At 48.3% G+C, this 25,610-nt stretch overlaps 1 protein-coding gene across 2 annotated transcripts in view; it reads right to left on the bottom strand.

The window, feature by feature from the left end:
• USF2 (upstream transcription factor 2, c-fos interacting) overlaps positions 1 to 23,615 on the bottom strand; it is a 40,294-nt gene extending 16,679 nt beyond the window's left edge. Inside the window, exons 1-4 of one of the 2 annotated variants that reach the window (XM_060258155.1) lie at positions 23,243 to 23,615; positions 7,400 to 7,446; positions 3,241 to 3,356; positions 1,499 to 1,618 (exon numbers count right to left, since the gene is read on the bottom strand). In XM_060258155.1, coding sequence (XP_060114138.1) covers positions 1,499 to 1,618; positions 3,241 to 3,356; positions 7,400 to 7,446; positions 23,243 to 23,295 — 336 coding nt within the window. In that variant the 5' untranslated portion in view covers positions 23,296 to 23,615. Of the gene's footprint in view, positions 1 to 1,498; positions 1,619 to 3,240; positions 3,357 to 7,321; positions 7,450 to 23,242 lie in introns of those variants that run through there. The other variant, XM_060258156.1, reaches the window with a different exon arrangement.
• Positions 23,616 to 25,610: the final 1,995 nt, after the last annotated feature.

Below are 25,610 nucleotides of genomic sequence, written 5' to 3'. Positions count from 1 at the left end.
CTGATTCAGTATAAGGCAGCCTCAAGTATTCAATGTTAGCCAGGACTTTTTCCTGTAGAAAAAGCCCAGCGGAAACTCATTTGCATATTAGGTCACACCCCTGATGCCAAGCCAGCCAGAACTGTATTCCTATGTGTTCCTGCTAAAAAACCCCTTGATGTTACCTAACATCCGGATTTCTGCGTTGTACCTCTGGGAAAGGCTACGCTATTAGAAATTAGAAAGAGAGAGATTAGAAATTAGAGAGAGCCAGTTTGGTGCAGTGGTTAAGTGTGCGGACTCTTATCTGAGAGAACCGGGTTTGATTCCCCACTCCTCCACTTGCACCTGCTGGCATGGCCTTGGGTCAGACATAGCTCTGGCAGAGGTTGTCCTTGAAAGGGCAGCTGCTGTGAGAGTCTTCTCAGCCCCACTCACCTCACAGGGTGTCTGTTGTGCATGAGGGAGATAAAGGAGATTGTGAGCTGCTCTGAGACTCTTGAGTGGAAGGCAGAATATAAATCCAATGTTGTCTTCTTCTTATTATTAGTGATGGCTAACCTGGCTTCTGTTGGAGATAGGCTTGCCTGGAGATCTTCTGGACACATTCTCGAAGACACCGCTTGGCTTGAAGAAGCTGGCCAACAGGGTGGTGGGGGCTTCAAGAGCCACACACTATGTGTGAAAGAGCCACATGTGACTTCTGAATCACAGTTTGGCCACCCTAGGACTAGGATATCTGAAGGATTGTCTTCTCCCATGCATTCTTGCTTGGGAATTAAGATCTCAGCAAGGAGCCTGCCTGATTGTCCCACTGACCAAAGACGCTCATCTGATGGGTATCCTGGACAGGGTCTTTTCAGTGTCAGCCCCATGATTCTGGAACAACCTCCCCAGCAAGGTGTGCCTGGCTCCTGCACTTTGGAAGGCAGATGAAGACAGCCTATTTAGGACTGCATCTGACCAAACTGTTTTATTACTCAGTAGTTTCAACTGTGCTTTTAAATTGTGGTCTCCTATGTACATATTTTTCATAATTGTTGTTTTGTTCAGACTGGAAGCTGCTTTCAGTTTCAGGTAGAGAGGTGGCTAATACAATGTTTATAATTAATTAACTGATGACAAGGACCAACCTTGACACTAATATTGAGGATACCAGGTCTAGTTGAACTCCCATACCAGCCACATCTGAAAAAAAGACATTCTGCCCCCTCTCCCCCCATTACCCTGTAGGAGGAGGATGACTTGTTGAAATTTCTGGAGGGGAAAGTAAAGTCCTTCACTTCTTGCCTCTGCTTCTGGTCATGACAACGGGCATGGAGCTAGTCCTCAAGAACATCTACAACACTCTCGCTTTTGGGAGGAAAATCTACAAGGCAGCTGTCTGAACCCTGGCTCTGACAGACTCACCCGACGGGTCTGTCTGGCTTGTAGCAAGTGGATCCACTGATGGCAGAAAAGCAGACTCTACCTAGGAAACAGCACCAGATTTAAGGACCAAGGAGCCACCCCTCCCTACCTGGGCAACAGCCTGCTGGCCGCTGGCGAACGCCGCCGTCGAGACCACGCTAACGGCCCCCGTTGCGTCCGTCTGTCCGTCCAGCTGACTGTCTGTCACCTGGACTACTCTGTATGTTACCTGGGGGAGAAGAAGCACAGAACAGTCACTCTTGGGGTGGGGGGAGATTCAGCAGCGGGTGGGGTGCTCAGAACAGCTTTGATTTTCCTTGTTTGTCATATCTGGCTGGAAGGCATGAAAAAAAAAAACTAATCAAAACCATGAAATTGCTGATGTTCAAGAGAAGGGGGAAAACGTGTTTGCAAACACTGCACTAAAACACATAATTCTGTGTTCGGAAACACGACACAAGAACACAAGCATTTGGAAACATTACCCCAAACACAAAGGTCTGCCAATCAGTGCTTTGTTGTTGCTTTATATGAAAAAAACAACCTAAAAAAGCCACCTGGAATCATATATATAGAGGTTGCACTGAATGTCAACAATTACACCCTGGGGATTTGGAAGTACCCCACCCAATGGTGTTGGAACTTAGTACTGTGGCAGGGGTGGGGAACCTTTTTTCTGCCAAGGGCCATTTGGAGATTTATAACATCATTCGCGGGCCATAAAAAATTATCAACTTAAAGGGAGAATGATTCAGGCCAGCAAAATTAATGCAAATAATTGTTTTTCTATTTGAAGTCATGTGGGGAGAGCCTAATCTGGCACACACAAACACAAAAACCGGCCTGCAGCCCTAGGCAAATGCTTGTTTGTCCAGGGCTTTTTTTTGTAGAAAAAGCCCCGCAGGAACTCAGTAGCATATTAGACCACATCCCCTAATATTAGCATATTAGGTCACACACTCATTAGCATATTAGGCCACATCATCTGGGATAATCAAGTGCAAACTGAACTGTGACAGTAACTTTTCCAGGCCCTGCAGCAATTCTGGCCGGCCAGCCAGGCCCCAGGGAGGCTGCCGCACAGTATATCTGGGCCCTGTGATCCCTGCCGGGCCCTGGGGAGGCTGCTGCGCAGCATGGCTGGGCCCCACGATCCTCACTGGCCAGCCAGGCCCCAGGGAGGCTGCCACATGGCTTGGTTCAATCCAGCAATTCCCGAGGGCCACACCAAGTGACCTCACGGGTCGCATACGGCCCTAGGGGTGGAGGTTCCCCACCCCTGTACTATGGAGTACTCCCCCCTAAACAAAAGTCCTGCAACAAGCTAGAACCTCTTCTCCCTGGATCAACTAACTTTCTACAGGCAGGGAGGTTTTTTTGGACATGCATGCAGTCATGTGACAGCCCCCCTCCCTGGTCAAATGATAAAATGGTACAGTCCCAGGACTTGTACTGCCACAAACATGCCTGTAAGTCAGGGGACCTCAATACAGTGCCCATGGTACCTTTCCTGGAACCTCCCAAATGCTTTAAGGAAGTTAGTATGGCATTTGCCCCTCAAGGCTTCTGATTGGCCACTGAGATTTGATTGGATGGGCTGAGTTTTCAAAACGTTGCTTTGGCAGCTCCTTGGCTCCCCCTCTAAAGGTGGCCATTTTGTTGCTGTGCCTGCCATGCTGGGTCAGAATTCCAGCAATGCCCACAGCCTCCCAAAGGCTGGGGGACCCTGCTCTAAGCCAATGTTTGCTCAGAGGGGAGCTGGCCAGAGGGCACATTTGTGTATCCCAAATCTCCACCCCCCCTCATCATACTCAAGCCACAAAGGTAGGCAGAACCCTCCCCCAAATTTACCTGTCCTCCATTGTTCTCTGTGCGGAACTGGTATTGGATATTATGGTCTGTGAAGGCTGCTTGCTGGACACTGGCGATAGCCACTGCAGTCTGCTCATCCGCGTTTGTGCCGTCTCCTGAGAAAAATGGGGAAATCCAATTACCAATAACGGGCATCTGGAACTCTGCTGGATCAATGAGACGCCCTAGTTCAGGGGTGGCAAAACTTGCTTAATGTAAGAGCCACACAGAATAAACATCCGATGTTTGAGAGCTGCAAGACACGAACATCAGATGTTTGCAAACCGCAAAGAAGGAAGGCAAAAAGATGAGGGAGAGAGGAAGAGGTGGAAAGAAAGCAACTTAACTTTAAATGCATTCTCCAAGCCAGCTGATAGGGGCTTTGAGAGCCACACAATATGTGCAAAAGAGCCACATGTGGCTCCCGAGCCCCAGTTTGGCCACCCCGACCTAGTTTATGGAAGAGGGTTGGGGGTGGCGAGTGCCAGAGCAGAGGAATTAGAGTGAGCTAGAACCAAACATTAAGTTTGTCACCACTGGCCTCTGCACATGCTCAGACATTTGGGATTTAAGGGGGAGAGATCGCACAATCTCCAGTTCACAACAAACTTAAGTTAACTGCCATATGAGATGAAAAACAGCAGGAGCAGCTTCAGAAAAGACCAGGAAGGCCAAACTCTAACGCAAAAATCAGTGCCCCTCCACCCTCTACCATCTAGCCTACCTCTCCCACAATGCACTGCTGTCTCTTCTCCAGTTTAGCTGGCTCAAAACCAATCCACAGGCACGTCTATGGGTATACACCTGCAAAAAGAGTCAGCCCATAGGCTGCTCCTGACTAGCATGCCAACCTCCAGGTGGGCAGGGGAATCCAACGCACAAGTCTTCTGTGAAAACCAACCTCCAAACAAAGAAAAAATCAAAATTCTTTAAACTATATATACCCACAGACAACTCAATCAGTCTTTTATACAAAACAAGGAACGTATTCACTGGAAACCAGTCCCATCTTTTCCAGCAAATTAATGCCAAATCATATCAGGAAAATCCAAGTGAAATAGAGAATGATGTCAGAACTGTCCAATATTTCTTGATACGTGCAGCCAGCAGTCCATAAAGCAACAAGGTCATACTGGTGTACGACAAGGGGAAACAACGGCACCAGTATGACCGTGTTGCTTTATGGACTGCTGGCTGCACATATCAAGAAATATTGGACAGTTTTGACATCATTCTCTGCTTCACTTGGATTTTCCTGATATGATTTGGCATTAATTTGCTGAAAAAGATGGGACTGGTTTCCGATGAATACGTTCCTTGTTTCGTATAAAAGACTGACTGAGTTGTCTGTTTAAAATATATATGTTGATTGTTTAAAGAATTTTGATTTTTTTTTGTTGGAGGCTGGTTTTCATGGAAGCCTTGTGCTTTGGATTCCCCTGCCTTTCTTTGCCGTGATTTTCTGTTTTGGTTGCGCACACTCCAGGTGGGGCCTGGAGATCTCCCAGAATCACAACCGATCCTCTAACAAGAAATATCAGTTCTCCTGGCTGCTTCGAAAGGCGGACTCTAGGATGGGGGTGGCCAAACTATGGCTCGGGGGCCACATGTGGCTCTTTCACACATGTTTGTGTGGCTCTCAAAGCCCCCCCCCCCAATCGGCCAGCTTGGAGAAGGCATTTGTTTCTTGAAATCACTTCACCAAGCCAAGCCAGATAGCGGCTTGGAAAATGCATTTAACGTTGCTTGCTTTCCACCTCCCCCATCTATTTGCCTGCCTGCCTTCAAACATCTGATGTTCATATGTCTTGTGGCACACAGCTCTTATATTAAGCAAGTCTGGCCACCCCTGCTCTAGGACATGAGGTGCCTCCCCTCCCTGGGCTCCACCTCCCAAATGTCCAGGAACTTCCCAACCTCGGGTTGGCAACTGTACCCCTCCCTGATATACCTGCATTGAAAGGCCACAGAGATGGTGTCTCAGAGGGGGTGAGGGGGAGGAGTCAGGTGACCCTCGGAAGGTTAGCAGAACCAATCGCGAAGGCTGCCCCCCGCTGCCTTTAAAGCTGTGGCCATTTATCAAAAACATGTTAAGATGCCCAAGGATGGATGCTCAGTGGACTCTCAACAACTCAGGTGTACAGTTCACAGGAATTAGTGTGGGACAAAGGTTAGGAACAGCAAATCTTGACCTGGGTCTCCCCCATCCATGACTCTTGCTGGAAGAAGGTGGGCTGTTGCTATTTACCATCTCATCTAGTTCACAGTAGAGACGAGCTGTGGCTTAGTGGTAGAGCCTCTGCCCAGTATGCAGAAGGCCCCAGGTTCAATCCCCAGCATCTCCACTTAAAGAACCAGGTAGAAGGTGGTGTATAAAGATGTCTGCCTGAGACTCCGGAGAGCCACTGCCAGTCTGAGTTGACAATCCTGACTTTGATGGACCAAGGGTCTGGATTCAGTACAAGGCAGCTTCATGTGTCTTCACAGGGGTTTCTTTGTAGCAGGAACTCCTTTGCATATTAAGCCACACACCCCTGATGTAGCCAATCCTCCTGGAGCTTACAGTAGGCCCTGTACTAAGAGCCCTGTAAGCTCTTGGAGGATTGGCTACATCAGAGGGGTGTGGCCTAATATGCAAAGGAGTACCTGCTACCAAAAAAGACATGGGAAGGGGGCACCTTAGAAGAAGAAGAATTGCAGATTTATACCCCGCCCTTCTCTCTGACTCAGAGTGGCTTACAATCTCCTATATCTTCTCTCCCCACAACAGACACCCTGTGAGTTGAGTGGGGCTGAGAGGGCTCTCACAGCGGCTGCCCTTTCAAGGACAACTCCTATGCTAGCTATGGCTAACCCAAGGCCATTCCAGCAGGTGCAAGTGGAGGAGTGGGGAATCAAACTCGGTTCTCCCAGATAAGAGTCCGCACACTTAACCACTACACCAAACTGGCAACAATAAGGGTGGCGGCAACAAAGAAACCCCAAACAAATCAGGGGTGATAAGACGGTAAGATCCCTGTGGTAGGATTCCAAAGTGCTGTTTGATCCTGATAGTGCTGAAGGAATAAGACTGCTTTTTCAAAGACACAAATTAATTTCCAGCAACCTGCAACAGCGAGCAAATTGGTCATCTGAGTCAACTGCAAAAGCTTTTGATTCAATGACAAGGGGCCCTCCGCCCGAGAGTCTTTTCAAAGATTTGTCATCCAAGCGCTTATTAAGAAGTTTTTGAGCATCAGCTTAGAAAACGTGTCCTCGCTTTCTGTCACACATGGGAGGGAATGCCTCTTCTAAGCTGGGAACCGATAGTGCACAGGCATTATCGAAAAAACGGGAAAGGATTTTCAGATTTTTTTTTAAAACTCCTATGGAACTTTGACCTCATACAGTATTACTAGTATTTCCTACTAGGGCTTTTTTAATGGCAGGAGCTCCTTTGCATATTAGGCCACACACCCCTGATATAGCCAATCCTCCAAGAGTTTACCGGGCTCTTAGTACAGGGCCTACTGTAAGCTCCTGGAGGACTGGCTACATCAGGGGTGTGTGGCCTAATATGCAAAGGAGTTCCTGCATTTTAAAAAAGCCCTGCATCTATCTACTATGATCAGTGCTGGCCCTAGGGCGCATGGCATCCCAGGCAGGCGCCCCTCCCCACCGCCTGCCGCCCTCCTTCCATTGTGCCCCCCCCTTTGCCATGACGAGACTGGGCCCTATCGGCTTTGAGGCAGCCGGCATCTGTGCATTTTTTGAAGCGAGCACTGGAGGATCTTCTCCCCCCCCCTTTCTGGAACCGGAAGTGAGGGGGAGTGAAAGCAGTTGTCTTGGGAATGGGGGGAGGAAATTTGGTGGACCCCCCTCACAGCGCCCTATGCAACTGCCTACTTTGTGTAGTACGCACGGCAGCCCTGACTATGATTCACAAATCAGGTTATTGCCCTCATTGTCGGCAAGATGAATAGTATCTTATAAGGGACGTGAACACCACTCCAGAAGGGGTGTGTGGGGTTTGGGATTCCCACTGCAGACCGGGCGAGTGTAGGCCCAGAGCGGTCCTGTCGGGAGAAGACTAAATGCTCACCTTCTGCTTGTAATACAGACATTTCGCACGTCTTATATTATTGGGTGGGTTCTGGGCCAGTCCAGGACCCCTCCTCACCTTCGTGCAGCTCGACTCCCTCTTCTCCTTCTTGAGCTTTCTCGTGGCTGCAAACAAACACACACAAAATATAACGGAGTGGGGAAGGGAAAGAGATGGGCACTTAGAAACCTGAGGAAGAACCCATGTTTGCCAAGCCCCTGCCCATGCTCTAGTTACTAGAACCTACTCCCTTAAAAAAAAAAACTGGGCATTTGGGGGCAGGGCAACTGCACAGTCTCTGAACCAATTCTCACTCGTACATGTGACAATGGGGCCTGCAGAATCATTGAGTGCTTTCACACACATTAAATCTTAGAATTGGAAGGGATACCCTCAGGGTCATCTAGCCCAGCCCCCTGAACAGTGCAGGAACTTCACAAATACCTCCCCTAATTCACAGGATCTGCACTGCTGTCAGATGGCCATCTAGCTCCTGCTTAAAAACCTCCAAGGAAGGAGACATAACCAGGCTAGACATAACCAGATCTTTCAACCTTTCTTTATAAGGCTTGGTCTCCAGACCACCTTTGTTGCCTCCTTCTGGACCCATTCCAGCTTTACATCCTTCTTAAAAGGTGGTGCCCCAAGCTGAACACAATACTCCAGGTGAGGTCCAGCAGCGTAAAGCGATACCATCACTTCACATGATCTGGACACTATGCTTCTGTTAATACAACATTTGCCTTTTTAGCCACCGCATCGAACTGTTGACTCATGTTCAGCGTATAGTTCACTAAGGCCCCCAGATCCTTATTGCAGACTACTGCCAAGACAAGTCTCCCCAATCCTATAAGCATGCATTGGCTTTTTCCTTCCTTAACGCAGAACTTTACATTTATCCCTTTTAGAATTCATTTTATTGGTTTTAGCCCAGTTTTCCAGCCTTTAGCCTGTTTGATTGCAATTTGCTATTAGACTTTATTGTGTGAAATGGAAAAATCCACTTGCAAACAGTCGTTGCATGAAATCACCCACAGAGGCACACAAAGGTGGCACGGTCGCCAGTGTTTTCCCCATGCCAACATGCACAACCACCAGTTTTTCACAACAAAAGTACCATTCAAGTTTTGTACTTCCTACTTGCACATGTTTTTCATGCATTTCCTACTTGCACCTGTTGTACATGTCAAACAACACATGCTGTGGTCATGGAATTCAATGGAACATGTGGGGGATTTGTATGAGCCCCCCCCCCTTTCAGGCACTTCTATCCTCCTTTAGCATGACTGTATTGTCGCATACCCAGATTAACTGTAGAATCACCGAATGTGGAAGAGAAGTCTGGGGAGCACTTTGAGGTTCACTGCAACCTTATCAGAACTTCCACCCTATAAACTGGTATAGTGGTTGGATTAGGATGTGCAGGGTCTGGGTTCAAATCCCTGCTTTCCTATGTAGCACGTGCTCTGCCCAGAATCCTTTGAAGAAACGGCTCGATGTTTGTTTCCTACCCTCTCCCCCTGCTTCCGGGAGAGCAGAGGGGAGATCTATCTAGGGACAGGCAAGAACAATGTGAAAGACACCCCTCCCCCCCCCACATTTGTTCCATACACAGAGAATTTGGACAGTGGCAACCACAAACCGGGCTGGCTAGTACACCAGGCCAAAATTTGCAGCCTGCTGCATCAGATTGTAGCTTTTGTTCCATGTTACAGGACAGCTGCCGCACTCCCCAACGGTGGCTTGCAAACCTTGCACCGGCAGAGAATCCTCTACATTTGCACTAGTCCAGGACATCAACTTATTGCCACACCAAAGCTCTCCTGGGGTTGCATGTGGCCAGGAAAGATCCACACAGCTAACCTGCCTTCCCTGGAGGTGCATTCACTGCCCCTTATCTTCTTGTTCTTTGTTAAATTTCTAAGAACAGCTTCCGTAGAAAACCACAATTCTATCATCAGCAGAGACGAGCAAACCCCAACTCAGCACAAACAATTCCTGGGCCAAGTAAAGCTGTGCTAGGCAAACCAAAGAAGGCGAGGGACGGCTCATCTGCAAACTGCATAATTGTGCCCACTGCATAATTCTGTGCACTGCATAACTCTACGCATCTTGAGGAGAGGCTGAACATTTTGTTGTTGCGCATAAATACTGCAATTCTGAGCATACACATGGACGATATCTGGCCACGCCGAGCGTAGCTACGGAATATCCATCAACACACCTCTGATCGTCGCTGCCCGCATTTGAGCAGTTCCAAAACATACTGGGCAAATTTTTGCCTGATGAAATCTGTTTAGAGCATATGAAAACTTACATTCTGAATAAAACTTAGTTGGTCTTAAAGGTATAATGTGTCTACTACTTTGTTATACTGGACAAATGACACGGACATCTTTGCTTCTTGCCATTGTACCGAGAGCGTCAGGGCTGCTCACACAATCTTTACCTTCACAACAACCCTTTATAGTAGGATCAGGCTGCAAGAGAGGGAAGGGCCCAGGGTCACTCAGAAAATATTAGCCCATTATCAAGTCTATCAATCAATAGGGTTTTTTTTTATGATTCAAGATCAGAAGTCACGATCATCAGCAAAATGTATACATTGGTTGTGGGTCTGAATACGAATTTGCTAAAATGAAATCTGTTAAAACAAAACCGTGTTCTTTGGCTGGATTAAACACGCCGAGGCACAAAATCTTGCTACCTCGGAGGTAGTTTTATTACAGCAATCGGCAAGAAGTATAATTGGACGCAACGGCAGTGCAGTGATATACGTATTCCAAATGTTCTGGTAAAACCTGCAACGTAAGAGGACACGCTCAATTGTTTCTACTGTTCCAGACAAGCTGAAACAGAGACATCAAGTCTGCAATGTAGGTTAGGCCGAGGGAGGGCAGATGGAGGTGCAACAGACCCAAGGTCATTTGGGCATACGGAAAGCAAGCATATTTGCATGTACCTTAGTTTGCCAAATCTATCTCGAACAGTTCACTCTGAAGTTGTCCTGTGCACCAACGCTAGAAAGCACAGTGAAAGCAAAGAAACAAATAACTCTCCCCCCACCCGAAAAAAATGCAATGGATGTAGAGCCAGTGTTGCACAGCGGCTAGTGTCAAATGAGGACTGGGAAAGAATGTGTTCAAATTAGAGGTGTGTATTTGAACACATACTTTCCCAGTCCTCATCTGACGCTAGCCACTGTGCAACACTGGCTGTGTCCATTGCGGGTTTTTTTTCTGGAGGGGGTATTTGTTTACTTTCACTGTGCTTTTGGATATTAAGAGCCCCATGCCACAGAGTGCTAAAGTTGCAGCACTGTAGTCCAAGCTCTGCTCACGACCTGAGTTCGATCCCAGCGGAAGCTGGGTTCAGGTAGCCAGCTCAAGGTTAACTCAGCCTTCCATCCTTCCGAGGTTGGTAAAATAAGTACCCAGGCTGCTGGGAAGGGGGGAGGGAGAGTGTAAATGACCGGGGAAGGCAGTGGCAAACCACTCTCTTAGAAAGTCTGCCATGAAAATGTTGTGAAAGCAGCCTCAATCCAGAGTCGGAAACGACTGGTGCTTGCACAGGGGACTAAAAAAACGTAAAGGTAGTCCCCTGTGCAAGCTCCAGTCGTTTTCAACTCTGGGGTGACGTTGACTACCTTTATCTTTATTTGGGCATTTCCTTTCCGAAAGCGTGCCTGAAATGTGTGCACGTAAAATGCTGTCGAGTCACAGCTGACTTCTGGTGATCCCCGTAAAGTTTTCAAGACAAGGGACAAACAGAGGTGGTTTGCCAGCGCTTGCCTCTGCTTAGCAACCTTGGGATTCTTTGGCGGTTTCTCATCCCAATGTTAGCCAGAGCCGACTCTGCTTAGTTTCTGACATGGCTTTTTTTGTAGCAGGAACTCCTTTGCATATCAGGCCCCACCCCCCTTATGTAGCCAATCCTCCAAGAGCTTACAGTAGGCCCTGTACTAAGAGCCCTATAAGCTCTTGCAGGATTGGCTACATCAAAGGGGGTGGGGCCTAATATGCAAAAAAGCTACAAAACAAGCCCTGGTTTCTGGCATCTGACAAAATTCAGCTAGCCTAATCCAAAAGCCAGCAGAGAATTTGGGGGCCCTGCTGCGCTTCAGAAATATGTGAACGCACACCCCTCGTTCAAAGCTGCTTCTGGCCACGCAGCTCACCACATGCCCGTCACACTTTCTTTCTGCCCAACCTACCTGGCAGGGGTATTGCAAGGGTAAACAGAGAAGAAAATATCTACATCATGCTGAGAAAGGGTAGAATAAAAAGGCAACAGACAAGGTTATTTAGAAGAAATATAGACGTTATTTAGAAGAAAATTCCTCATCCTCATGAATGCTGAAAGATATCTGAAAGCAACTGCAACTCCTGCTATTTCAGAAGCAAGAGAGAGGGGACCATGTAAGATTTTCAGAGATCAGTGGGAAAAGCCTTGCCCCTATTGTGATTAACAAAACCAGGACGATATATACAAAAAGAGCGAAAAAGAAAAATGCAGAATTTTTCAATACACAGAGGATCTGTCGTTCACATTTAAAAAAAAAAAAAAATCTGCCAAACTGGTGCAAAATTCACTTCACTCGATACAATCTCTCACCGCAGTGCCCCAGATTAAGAAAGCCTTGCTTAGGAAGAGGTGTTATAAAGCCCCGCTAAATGGCTATGAGGATCTCACTACTCCACCGGAGCGCTCCTGGAAGCAAGAGATCTTTCTGCTGATGTCTGCGCCGAGGGTCAAATTAATATCCTTTGCTTTCACCGAGACAGGAGGGAGGCGGGCAACTAGCCGCCTGCCGAGAAGCGAGGAAAAGCATTAAACGGTCTTAATCCTTAGCGCTGGCAGGGAGAGATAAGGCTCTGTATCTATCTTGACAGGATGTCGGTGTGGAGCAGAGAGCGCTAAGGCTGCCAAACAGCAGGAGGAAAAGCGCCCGATGCGTACAAGAGGTGGCCAGCCTTTAGAGCTCCTCAACAGCCAGCCCACTGAATTGAAGCTCTCACAGTGGTCTGTTGGACAGGATCTGCTGCTTCCCAAACTTTTTCACTCCCCCCACCCTCACATCGATATTGAGAGTCAGCTTTTGCTCTGAATCCCCCCCCCCCCAAAAAAGAGCTATGTAGTATTTTCTCGGTTACCAGAACAACTCGGTTACCGGAACATACCAGAATAATAACATAAGAGAAGCAATGTTGGACCAGGCCAACACCCATCCAGTCCAACGCTCTGTGTCAATACAATGGCCAAAATAACAGGCGCAATCAGGAGGTCCAGGACACTAGAAGCCCTTCCACAGTTGGCCACCCAAGCACCAAGAATACAGAGCATCACTGCCCCAGACAGAGAGTTCCAACAATACGCTGTGGCTAATAGCCACTGATGGACCTCTGCTCCATATTTTCATCCAATCCCCTCTTGAAGCTGACTATGATTGTAGCTGCCACCACCTCCTGTGGCAGTGAATTCCATGAGTTTGGGTGAAGAAGGACTTCCTTTTATCAGTTCTAACCTGACGGCTCAGCAATTTCATTGAATGTCCATGAGATAGATTGGGTGATACTAAAATGTGCCTTTCCCTTTGGCTAGCCAGTCAGTGCCCAGGGACAGGACTGTTCTTTCTGGGCAGCAATGCTTTTGTGGGATTCCCCGCCCCTCAGCTACTGTTTGGGCTTCAGCAAGGGATCGGAGAGTCTGTCGCCCTACGGATGATGTGGCAAGGGACCAGTGCTCTTCCCTGCTTCAATAAGTGGACACAACTCATAGAATCATAGGCTTGGAAGGGACCTCCAGGGTCATCAGCCCCCTGCACAATGCAGGATATTCACAAATAACTCCCTCCCATGCATGCATCCCCAGGAAACCCTGCTCCATGCCCAGAAGATGGCAAAAGCTTCAAGATCCCTTGCCAAATTGCTGCCTGACCCCAAAGTGGCAATCAGCATTTTCCTGGGTGTGTAAGAAAAGGCTACAAGAACTAAGCTCTGACGCACCCCTTCCTGCCCTCCTTCTCATGATCTGTTGAATTCACAGAATCCACTGCTGTCAGAAGGCCATCTAGCCAAACTCACGCAGCTTAACTCTTTGGAGTACATTGTCGGATCCCTCTCCCAGCATGCCACTGCATCCTGAGATAGTCTAAAACTCTCTGGCCAAGGTTAGCACGAGGGTCTTCCTCCAGTTCAGCCAAAGCAGTTGAAATTATACAGGTATTTTTCTGATTCTCATACCCTATCCAAAGCTGAAACTAAAGGGCGTTTCAGAAGGGTGGGGATAAGAAAAGATACTAACAGAAACTGCAGTCTAAACCCGCTTGGAGATCACCTTTCTTGGGGAAGGGGATGTTGCGTCTACTGGTAAGCAGAGGATTCATCAGACAAGCATGTTTAGAATCATGTGGGTAGTCTTCGTGCTTTCCCCAAAAAACAGGGGGGACTGGGCCACAGAAAGGCCTGATACTTCCAGAGGCTGGGAAGAGCCTGTACCACAAGGGGCCACAGCTTCATGGCACAGTATCTGCTTTGCGCGCAGAAGGTTCAAGGTTCCATCCCCAGCATCTCCAGATAATAGAGCGATGGGAAAGACCTCAGCTGAGACCTCAGAGAGCGGCCACTGGTCAGAACAGACAAGACAGGCCTTTCCAGAAGCAATGTTCTGACTCAGCAGAATGCAGCTTCTTGCTCATTTGTTAAGGGGAAGGGCCATGGCTTGGCGGTAGAGCATCAGCTTAGCTTGACGGTTCGATCCCCAGCATCTCCAATTAACAGGACCAGGCAGTAGGTGATAGGAAAAACCTCTATCTCAAGTTCTGGACAGCTGCCACCAGTCAGAGCAGACAAAACTGACCTTGCTAGCATAATAGTCTTGACTTAGACAGCAGCTTCATAACCTTATGTATATATTAATGTGTATAAGATGAATGGGAAAGAAGAGTGGAAGGAGAGATCTTTTGTGGATGCCAGAGTGCCTCCAATTGTTACCACAAGGTCACAATTCCTCAGCAGAGTAAAGCATGATTTTACCAGGACTGTGTCACCTGCAGGAGGCATCTGGAATAGCACAAGGGAAATCCATATGTGCGCAGCTGGGAGGGTTGACTCGCATGCCCAAGACTAGCTTCCAAAATGAGGACATGGCTCTTACTTCACCAGCCCTTTTGCCAGAATGGGAATAAAAAACAAACCTGTGGCTTTGGAAATCTTGAGCACTGTAGCTCTGGACACGCTATTACAGCCAAGGACTCACTCCAAAGATGGGCAGGGCCATGGAAAGGTCCGCCTTCCCATCCCATGATGGCATGGCAGCAGCCAATCGGATAGGGCCTGGCACCAAAACAAAGTGCTGTCCCCTACCTCCCTGCCAGCTGTTTGGGAAACCTGCCTGCTGGGCTTTTTCTACAAAAAAGCCTTGTGCGAAACAATGGTGACGTCAGGGGGAGTGGTCTAATAGGCAAATGAGTTCCTGCTGGTTTTTTTCTGCCAAAAAGCCATAGTGGTGGTGATGATGATGATAATTTGCCGATTAACTCAAACTAATGTGCAAAGCTCACTGTCACTTTGGCCGCAGTAGAAAAGAGCCAGACTTCAGTAGTAAACAGCGACTCCCAAAGGCTTCTCCCCGGCCACACATCTTGTTAAGTCTTTTAAGGCGCTACTGGACTCTTGCTTTTGTCTGCTGCTACAGACAAACATGGCTACCCATTATGACCTATCACTCTAGCCATGGTTCCTCTATTTCCAGGCCTCCCTTAGCAGTTCGATCCTCTTCTGACATCATCCCGCATCCCTTCCTTTGAGATTTCTCTCCCTGATTTTACTCCCTTCTTGGCTTTCCCCGTGCCTGGCATCTCCCCCTCCCACTTTGCCAATCTCCTCAATCCACTACCCAGAATTCATTTTGTTTTATGGCCCACTGTCTGCTCAGGAACAGGTCCTTTATTTGTGCTGACTTCGCCTTCCCTTCAGTTATCTCTCTGTCTCACATTCAGGCCTTTTTTTGTCTCAGGAACTCCTTTGCGTATTAGGCCACACACTCTGATGAAGGCAATCCTCCAAGAGCTTACAGAGCTCTTAGTACAGGGCCTACTGTAAACTCCAGGACTGGCTACATCAGGGGGTGTGGCCTAACATGCAAAGGAGTTCCTGCTACAAAAAAAAGCCCTGCTCACATTTATTCCTCTTGAAGGGTAGAGGGAGGCGTATGCGACTCTTCCCTCTTCCATTTTATCTACGCAACAACCTTGTGAGAAAGTGGAATGGACCAGCACATGGCTAAGTGGGGATTCAAACCCTATTCTCCTCAATACACAACTGGTTCCCGTCTTCCTAACTCTTGGGTTTTCCTGCCTGCCCCACATCAGGCTCCATCTTTTCACCCCTGCCCACAGCACATACCATATAGAAGGGGTGGCCAAACTTGCTTACTGTAAGAGCCACATAGAATAAATGTCAGATGTTTGAGAGCTTCAAGACATGAATGTCAGATGCTTGAGAGTCGGAAGGGAGAGAGAGGTGGAAAGAAAGCAACTTTAACTTTAAATGCATTCTCCAAGCTGCCAGCTGGCTTGGTTAGCAGAGTGATTTAAATAGACAAATTCCTTCTCCAAACTAGCTGATGAGGTGGTGGGGGCTTCAAGAGCCACGCAATATGTATGAAAGAGCCACACGTTGGCTACTCCTGCCATATAGGATGCAGAAAAAGGAGAAAACATGGCTCTGTTTGGGCTAGAACAAACTCAATGCTAAGGCAAATCTCCTCCCCCCCCCCAACACACAGACCCCTTGTTTTTATTGGCCCTTGAAAACAGCAAGATTCTAATTATTCTTAAACCCTGCGGGTTTAAGGAAACATGATATTTCTCTCAAACAGGAAAAAAACCAAACCAAGGGACACAAGTAGAGATGTTCACAGCAATTAGGTTTATATATAATGCTGCAGAGAAGCTTAAAAGAGCATCACCATGGAGGACAGCAAGGAGGTCATCTAGTCTGTCCCACAGCAATCCCGGCTATTTGTCATTACAGTTTAGTGGAACCTCCAAGTGCAGAGGCAATATACCTCTGAATGACAAATGCTGAGGGTAAATCTCAAAGGAATGAACTGAGATTACCTGAACTGGCAAAATGTTGAAAGATGGCAAAATGTTGGTTTCGAGAACTTCATGATGTGCGTGCTTTTCGTTCACATTTTGTGTCACCAGCAAAATGCCCACCATTATGTGGCTTCTTTAGAGACAGGACATGACTGGGTGAACAATCCACACAAATGTCCCTCTGCGAAACCCCTCTCAGCGTGGGATAGGATGCAGTGTTGGGACAGAAAATGTCACCCAAGCATATGGGGAAACAAAACAAAGAGGAGCACAAGAAACCAAGAATCAAACCTGTTCCAATTTGTATCCTGGGTTTCACAGCTTGAATCTCACAGCATCAGGAGAAAAGAAATACAGACACACACGTAAGCACAATCAGAAGTCCCCCTTCAATCTATTGGGCACATTTTTATCCTCTTCCTCCCCCATAGCAGTGAACACAGTTCTCCCTTCCCCATCTCAAAACAACCCTCTGAGATAGGCTAAGTTGAGTGTATGCCTAGCCTAAGGACACATGGAGAGCTTCCATGGTGGGGTGGGGTGGGGATTTGAACCCAGGTCTTTTAAAGTGGCAGGCCACAAATGCTACACCACAATGGCTCCCGCCATCGCCAGACTAACATTTTATTTCGCAGGGAAATGATTCCACTTTTGACTTGAAACCTACCAGAGAAGGTATCAAACCTATCAGATCTGTATAGCATTATTCTTCTCCCCCCCCCCAATGGCTGGGGCATATGTCAAGAGTGACCCCTCACTTTTATGAAGATCTCTATGGACAACCCCACCACCCACAGATGTGCAAGCACACTGGGCGACTCCTGACTTCCTCTGAACCCCCTGTACAATCCCTCCCCCAATACACTGAGCTATTTTATCCACATGCACCAAACCAGCCACCGAATGCCTCAACTATCTTTTAACAAAACAAGAGTCAAGTTGCACGCTTAAGACCAACAAAATTTTATTCAGAATGTAAGCTTTCGTGTGCTAGAAGCACACTTCATCAGACAATAGCATGGAATGGCAAGCAGTCCTAAGTATAGAGAAAGTGGGCTAGTATGCAGAGTCATGGAAATGTTTTTTAATTGCAAATTAAAAGGGTCACAAATTGGAGTCTGGTGTTTGTTAGTTTATGTTAATTGGGCTGAAACAATAACGAAGGGAAATTAAATTGGAATAGCAGATTGATGTCCACGTACTAAACCCATTAAGTATTCTGGGTGTGAAGTGCAACAAATGAGTGTTCGTTATGATGTTAGCTCTGGGTTAAAATGAGGGCGCAGGTTTCTCAGAGGTTTGATTTAAACATGTAACACACATATAAACATAATTCTAGTTTGCCATTAGAAAAAAAGACCAACACAGCTGCCCACCTGGATTTATCTTTTAACAGATGCTGGAAGCAAAGGTGTGGTGAAGACATAGCGGACTTATGGTTGACCCCTCATGGGACTTTCAATGTAAGAGATGTTCAGAGTTGGTTTGCCATTGCCTGCTGATGTTTAGCTATTCTGGACTTCCTTGGTGGTCTTCCATTCAAGTCCTAACCAGGGCTGACCCTGCTTAGTTCTGGGGCAAGTGATGCTCTGTATTCTGGGTGCTTGTGGGGGCGGGGGGAACACTGGGAGGGCCTCACTGATGGACCTCCTGATGGCACCCTAATTTTGGCCACTGTGTGACAGTCTGGATGGGTCACTGGCCTGATCCAACATGGCTTCTCTTATATTCTCATGAGATCTAAGATCAGCGTGGTTTGGGCCATCCAGGTCAGGACTTGTAACTGCTCCCCCCCCCAAAACAAAACCCTCTATTCCCTAAATATGTATCTTCCTTTTGCCGCTAGCATGGGCTGCAATTCATATAAGACAGGGGTAGCTAAACTTGCTTAACATAAGAGCCATGTAGAGTAAACATCACCTCTTGAGAGCTGCAAGACATGAATGTCAGATGTTGGAGAGTCGCAAGACAAGGAAGGAAGGAAGGAAGGAAGGAAGGAAGGAAGGAAGGAAGGAAGGAAGGAAGGAAGGAAGGAAGGAAGGAAGGAAGGAAGGAAGGAAGGAAGGAAGGAAGGAAGGAAGGAAGGAGAGGGGGAACGAAAGCAATTTTGACTTTAAATGCATTCAATGCATTTAAAGATAGAAATGCCTTCTCCAAGCTGGCCAACAGGGCAGTGGAGGCTTCAAGAGCCACACAATATGTGTAAAAGAGCCACATGTAGCTCCTGAGCCGCAGTTTGATATAAGACAACACTATCCCATGTTCCTTCTTCCCTTCCCCTAACCCACATCCATAAATATTGGGATCATAAAAGGCTCCTTCCTAGCTTGCCGTTTGCCGTTCCCCAACTCCACACTACAAACCAATCCTTTTTTAAATCTAACTGATTATGTATGTATTTATTTTAATGTTGTACATCACCCAGAGCCTGGCACTAGCCGGGATTGGGTGATTCATCAAGTTTAATAAATAATAAACAACAATAAAAATAGGAATGCTGGATGGACCTGCATAGTGTAATTGTTAAAAGAGTGTCAGGCTATGATCTGGAACTCCCAGGTTCGAATTCCCACTCCTGCACCGGAAGCTTGCCGGATGACCTTGAGCCGATCACACCTTCTCAGCCTAACCCACCTCACAGGGTTGTTGTGATGATGAAATGGAGGACAGAAGAAAAAAAAGTAAGCCGCTTTGGGTCCCCACTAATGCTCCCTCTAAGCAGTGGAGTCTTGCGAGCAAAAATTCTACTTTGTGAGCTGCTGGCATTAAAGTCATGCATCAGTTAGTTTGATCTGGGGCCATTTTTCCTGAGCTAAGACAAGAATGTGTGTAAGCTGGAGGCTAAAACACTGTGAGCTAGCTCACACTAACTCAGCTTAGAGGGAACACTGGTCTCCTCACTGGGGAGAAAGGTGGCATATAAATAAAGCAAGTCAATAATAAATCAACTTCTCTGCTAGATGTACAGCCAAGTAAGTATAGCAGTTAATGTGCTGGAACAGGAAGCACGAAACCCAAGTTCGAATCCCGCACTCAGCCACAGACGCTCACAGCCTAACCTAGCTCCCAAGGTCATCGCTGCAAGGATAAAATGCACATGGGGAGAAAGTGCCCTAAGCCACTTTTTTTTGGCGGGGGGGGGGGGGAGCAGAGTACAATTACATGTGGGTGTGTGCAAAGGGCCATCATTTCACAACGGACATATGGAGACCCTGCTGGGTTTTCAAGGAAAGAGAAATCAGAAGTCCAGAGGTGGTTTGCTATGGCCAGCCTCTGCAGCTTCCCTGGCGGTCTCCAGGACTTTTTTTTGTAGCAGGAACTACTTTGCACACCCCTGATGTAGCTAATCATTCAAGAGCTTATAGTGGGCCATGTAAGAAGAGTCCTGTAAGCTCTTGGAGGATGGGCTAGAAAGCCAGTTTAGTGTAGTGGTTAAAAGTGCGCAGACTCTTATCTAGGAGAACTGGGTTTGATTCCCCATTCCTCCACTTGCACCTGCTGGAATGGCCTTGGGTCAGCCATAACTTTCCTAGGAGTTGTCCTTGAAAGGACAGTTGCTGTAAAAAGCTCTCTAAGTCCCACCAACCTCACAGGGTGTCTGTTGTGGGGGGGGGGGAGGTAGAGGAGATTGTGAACGCTCTGAGTATAGGTAAAGGTAAAGGTAGCCCCCTGTGCAAGCATCAGTTATTTCCAAATCTGGGGTGATGTCGCATCACGACGTTTTCACAGCAGACTTTTTGCGGGTTGCTTGCTCCCCAGTCATCTATGCTTTCCCCTCAGCAAGCCGGGTACTCATTTTACCGACCTCGGAAGGATGGAAGGCTGAGTCAACTTTGAGCTGGCTACCTGAACCCAGCTTCCGCCGTGATCGAACTCAGGTCTGAGCAGAACTTAGTACTGCAGTACTGCAGCTTTACCACTCTGCGCCACAGGGCTGCTCAGAGTATAGGGGAGGGATATAAATCCAATATTATCGTCTTCTTCTTCATCAGGGGTGTGTGGCCTAATATGCAAAAGAGTTCCTGCTACCCAAAAAGCCCTGGTGGTTTCTCATCCAAGCGCTTACCAGGGTTGATCCTGCTTAGCTTCTGAGCTCTGATGAGATCAGGGCAGCCTGGGCCATCCGGATCAGGGCATTATTATATATACACACTTATGAGATTATGACGTATGAACATATACAACCATATATTATACACACATGCAACAGAAATAAGCTGCAATCCTGCCCAACTACATTCTAGACAAGTGGTGGCAAGCAGGGATGCCAACTTTGGGTTGGGAAGGAACTGGAGATTTTTTTGGGGGGTGGAGCCTGGAAAGGGCAGGGTCTGGGGAGGATAGTGACTTCAGCAGGGTATAGTGCCAGAGAGTCCATCCTCCAAAACCAGCCATTTTTCTCCAGCGGGACAAACCTTTGCTGTCTGAGGTCAGCTGTAATTCCAGGAGGTCTCCAGCCCCACCTGGAATTTGACAACTGAATATACAAACCTCAAATTCCAGGTTCAAATCCCACAGCTACAACATTCAACACTTGGCCTCAGGCGAGCCAGTTCACGATGGCCTGTTGCCTCTGCCCTCCCCATAAAACATACACTGTTAAGGGCAGGGGTGGAATTCTAGCAGGAGCTCCTTTGCATATTAGGCCACACACCCCTGATGTAGCCAATCATCCAAGAGCTTACAAGGCTCTTTTTTGTAAGCTCTTGGAGGATTGGCTACATCGGGGGGGGGTGTGTGTGACCTAATATGCAAAGGAGCTCCTGCTAGAATTCCACCCCTGATTAAGAGTAATAAAATGCTTTATTTTACATAAGGATGGCGATTATGGGGATAATGTACGTGAAGTGCTGTGAATCCTCACATTGTGCCATGTAAAATATTATTATTATTATTAGCAGCTGCTCTCTGCCCTCCCACCCTTCTGACAATGTACCAGCCTTCTGCCCCAAGAACTGCTCAGACTGAATCTGATATCACCTTATATCCAGATGTCAACAGCTGTAGCTGTGCATCTCCAGCCCAGAGACTTTATTCCTTGCATCCTTCACCCAAACACAGACTTTCTATCCACTCCCATGCTTGCCTGCTCTTTGGGGGGAGGACAGCTAGAAGGGCAAAGTTAGATTTTAAAACAAACTACCCACATTGACAGCTCCCCAAAATATACACTAGCCTATGTTAGTCATTCAGCATGTATCAGCTGCCTAAGCAAAAACCCAAACCAATTTTACTACACCTTCCTTACCAGATCTACCTAACTTTTACTCACCAGAGGTGACCAAGCAAGCAGAGTGTCCCTGGGGTGGAGTGGTTAGACTAGGAACTGAGTTCAAATCCCCTACTCAAGATGAAAATCACTGGGTGATCTTGGGCCACTCATTTCCGATTCACCTTACAGGGTTGTCGCAAAGTTGGGGAGGGACAGCGCCTAAGTGGTAGAGCATCTGCTTGGTAAGCAGACGGTCCCAGGTTCAATCCCTGGCATCTCCAACTAAAAAGGGTCCAGGAAAGTACGAGTGAAAAGCTTCAGCTTGAGATCCTGGAGAGCCACTGCCAGTTTGAGTAAACAATACTGACTCTGAAGGACCGAGGGTCTGATTCAGTATAAGGCAGCTTCATATGTTCATATGTCGTGCCCCTCATTTTCTCTCCGCCCGATCCACCTCAAAGGATCATTGTGAGGATAAAATGAGGAATAGGAAAAGTATGTACCTTGTTCTGAGCTTCTCGAACAAAGGGCGGGATAAATATTTATGACGTTTCCCAGCCTGGGGTAAGTGAACATGCCATTCACACGATACTTAGGGTACAATTTTCAAAGAGCTAGTTCTGCCAAGTTGTCAGCGCTCTACTAGAATCCGGGCTAAAGTTCTCCGGCTACCAAGGAACAAGGGAGACCGTGAGGGCTCTTTGATACTCTCCATAGCTTTGTGCGTTAGATGACAGCAAAGTCAGATTTACCACCCAAAGTACAACCCACAGGGCGGCAGGGCTAACCCCAGCTTCTCGACTACTGTGCAGAGCGGGTGTGCGTGTTCTGTTTTGCATTAACATTTCTTATGCTCCAATTAAAAATAAAATAAAATTCTTGGATAGCTAAAGGCCCGCTCCTGCGCAGAAGACCCAAATAGCAGCGCCCTAGATTAGCTTCGCCCGGACTCCACTTCTCACTCCTCCCCTCTTTATTATTATCCGCCGTCCGGATTCTGTCCAGCGACCCACCCTTCCCAGAACGACACCGCCGCCTGCCTTCTCCGCAACCCTCTCTCCCTCCCCCTCCCAGATCACCAAACCCCCTTAGAATCACTTTCTCACAACCTCCGCCCCCCCGCACGGCGCTCCAGGGTCACTCCCTGCCTGCCCTAATCAGCCCCCCAAAAGCATACGAAATCCATCCCCCGTTCCTTTTCCTTCCCATCTCCCCCAGCCCCCGCCCTGCCCCTCTGACAATACATTTTCAGATCCCTAAAAGGGGAAGAAAGGAAAGGAGGGAGGGTTCCGTTCCTTTCACCCCCAGCTGGGACAGAACAGAACTCGCCGGGGGTCCAGTCTCACGCCTCCAACCCCCAAAGGGGGCTCCCTAGAACGTCTGCCCCCCATGTCCCCCACTCCCTAAGAGCTCAGTCTCCCGAGCAGTGCCTCGTCCTCCATTTTGTTCTCCCCCTTCTCTGTGTTGCTGCTGCCGCAGAAGGAGGAGGATCATGGCTGGTTTCCTTTCCCCTCCCCCACCCTCCCTAGGCCTGGAGGGGAAGGCAGGATCGAGGCCCTAAAAGAAAGGCTTTTGGGGGGGGGGGGAAGGGGGGTCCTCCTCTTACCTGGAAGCAGCAGAGGCAGTGGCTGTGTCCAGTCCGGGATCCAGCATGTCCATGGGGGGAGAGGGAAGGGGGGAAGGGAAAGGGGGAAGGGAGAGGGGGGGGAAGCAAGCAACCCCGCCGCGACCAGGGGGAAGGGAGGGGTGGGGGGGAAAGGGAAAAAGGAGAGAGGGGGGACGAGTCGAAATCTCACGCCGGATGGAGGTAGAGGGGACGCGGAGGAGACACGGGAGCCGAGGCGCTGATCACGGGGACAAACACTCGGGTCATGTGAGGAGGAAAGCGAGAGAGAGAGCAAGCGAGAGAGTGAGATTCTCTCCCTCCCCTCCTTCCCCAGCTGGGAGCCCGGGACACGTGAGGGGGAAGAGACGGGGAAGAGCGTGGGAGCCCAAGCCCGGGAGGACGCGGGCTGCGGGTTTCCTGCTGCAGCCGGGTGGGGAGCGCGGCCTGCCTTTGGAACGTTCGGCGGCGGATGGAACGTTGCAACAGCCCGGGCAAGGAGGGGGAGGGGATAGAACGTTGCGACGATCCGGGGCGGGGGAAAGCAGCAGCAGCAGCAGGAGGAGGAGGAGGGCGGAATGGAACGTTGCGGAGGCAGCGGATGGAACGTTGTGCGCCGCGATCGAACGTTGCAAACGAGCGGGGGAGGCCCGAGATGAAAGGGCGGCAGGGATTAAAAGAAGAAAAGCCCGGAACGATGCAGCGGCGGCTGCAGTACAGCGGGGAGGGGAGTCTCGCGCGCGCGGTCTGGGACTTGCGATTTTCCTTTTTTTTCTTTCTCTCTCTTTCCCCTTCTCTCGCTCCTATTCTGCCCCCCTTTTTGGTCCCCAGGGCGCATGCGCGCAAGCTCGGGTATATAGACAGTTGCTGGTCGGGCCGAGTTGTGGGGGAGTGTTGACAGTTCGGAAGGAAGCGGGAGTCCCCTTTACCCCCGCCCCCCTCCGCTGTTGTCGCGGGGAGGCGGAGCAAAAAAGTGAGGCTGCGATCCTGAGCATGAATGTGGTTAGGAAACAGAAATAGATAAGGGGCTTGGAGCGCCCTAAGGACTCGGGTTTTCATTCAAGCCTACGGTTTCGCGACTTCAGCCCGCGTCTTTCACATGCAGCTTGCAACTTCTTGTGGTGGCGGGAAGGGGGGTGTCTATAGTCGACGAATGCTTATTTCTGGAATAAAAGGCTGCTTTTAAGGGTGTTCCCGAAAACATTGGTTTATTTATTTGCAGCCAGATGAACACTGCTGCCACCTTGAAATTAGTGCTAAAAGTAAAATGCATTTGGGCTGAGTTGTGCATGGGAATGCATTTCCTTTCCTGCGAATGTGCGAAGGATCTGGCTGTGTTCTCTTCCCGAGTGTTTCTGAACCTGCTCGTGGGACTTAGGTAGTTTTAACAGTATTCTGTTGTGAATGCTCAGAAATCAATCTTTTGTTGCGTTGAGTAGGGTATGGCCTTGATGCTCAGGTAGGATTGCCAATCCCCAGGTGGGGGCAGGGGATCCCCCGCTTTGGAGGTCCTCTCCCCGTTTCAGGGTCATCAGAAAGTGAGGGGTGGGGGATGGAAGGAAATGTCTGTTGTGCACTCCATTATTCCCTATAGAGATTGATTTCCATAAGGTATAATGGAGAATTGACCTACAGGTATCTGGCACTCTGTTTTTTGAGGTAGAGGCACCACATTTTCAGTGTAGCATCCAGTGTCTCTCCCCAAAATACCCTCCAAATTTCAAAAAGATTGGACCAGGGGGTCCAATTCTATGAGTCCCAAAAGAAGGTGCCCCTATCCTTCATTATTTCCAATGGAGGGAAGTCATTTAAGAGGTGTGTAATCCCTTTAGATGTGATGGCCGGAACTCCCTTTGAATTTCAGTTATGCTTGTCACACAGTTGCTCTTGGCTCCACCCCTAAAGTCCCCAGATATTTCTTGAATTGGACTTGGCAACCCTATGCTCAGGATCACACAGGCCCTTTTCCTCCAAGCAGAACCCTGTCCTGGTGGAATCGATTCCAACATTTGGTCATTGGATGCTTGCTTTCTCTGAACAGAGAACTGTCCAGTTGAGAGAGAGAGATAGATTTGTTTTCCACACTGATAAACTCGCTTGTTCTTGACTCCTTTGGGCTATGCCCTTCCCCCCATTTGTTTTGGTATATTTTTGAAAGAGAGGGAATGATTCTGTTCATTTGCTCCAGGCAATTCATGATTTAATTGGCCACCGTGGTCTACTTTTTAGTCCTGAGCATGCTCAGTGGCATCTGCGGAAGTATTGTGTTCTCTCCCTGTTCCTTAACCAGAATGCGAGCAAGAGGGATTTTTCTCTAAGGAGAAAAGGAAATGTCAATTGCCCAGTCGCTTGTTAGAACTGGAGAAGGCCA

The sequence above is a fragment of the Heteronotia binoei genome, chromosome 17, assembly GCF_032191835.1.
Source record: "Heteronotia binoei isolate CCM8104 ecotype False Entrance Well chromosome 17, APGP_CSIRO_Hbin_v1, whole genome shotgun sequence".
In the NCBI taxonomy this organism is placed as follows: domain Eukaryota; kingdom Metazoa; phylum Chordata; class Lepidosauria; order Squamata; family Gekkonidae; genus Heteronotia; species Heteronotia binoei.
Note: the sequence above shows the minus strand (reverse complement) of the source record. Positions and strands in the feature narration are given on the sequence as shown.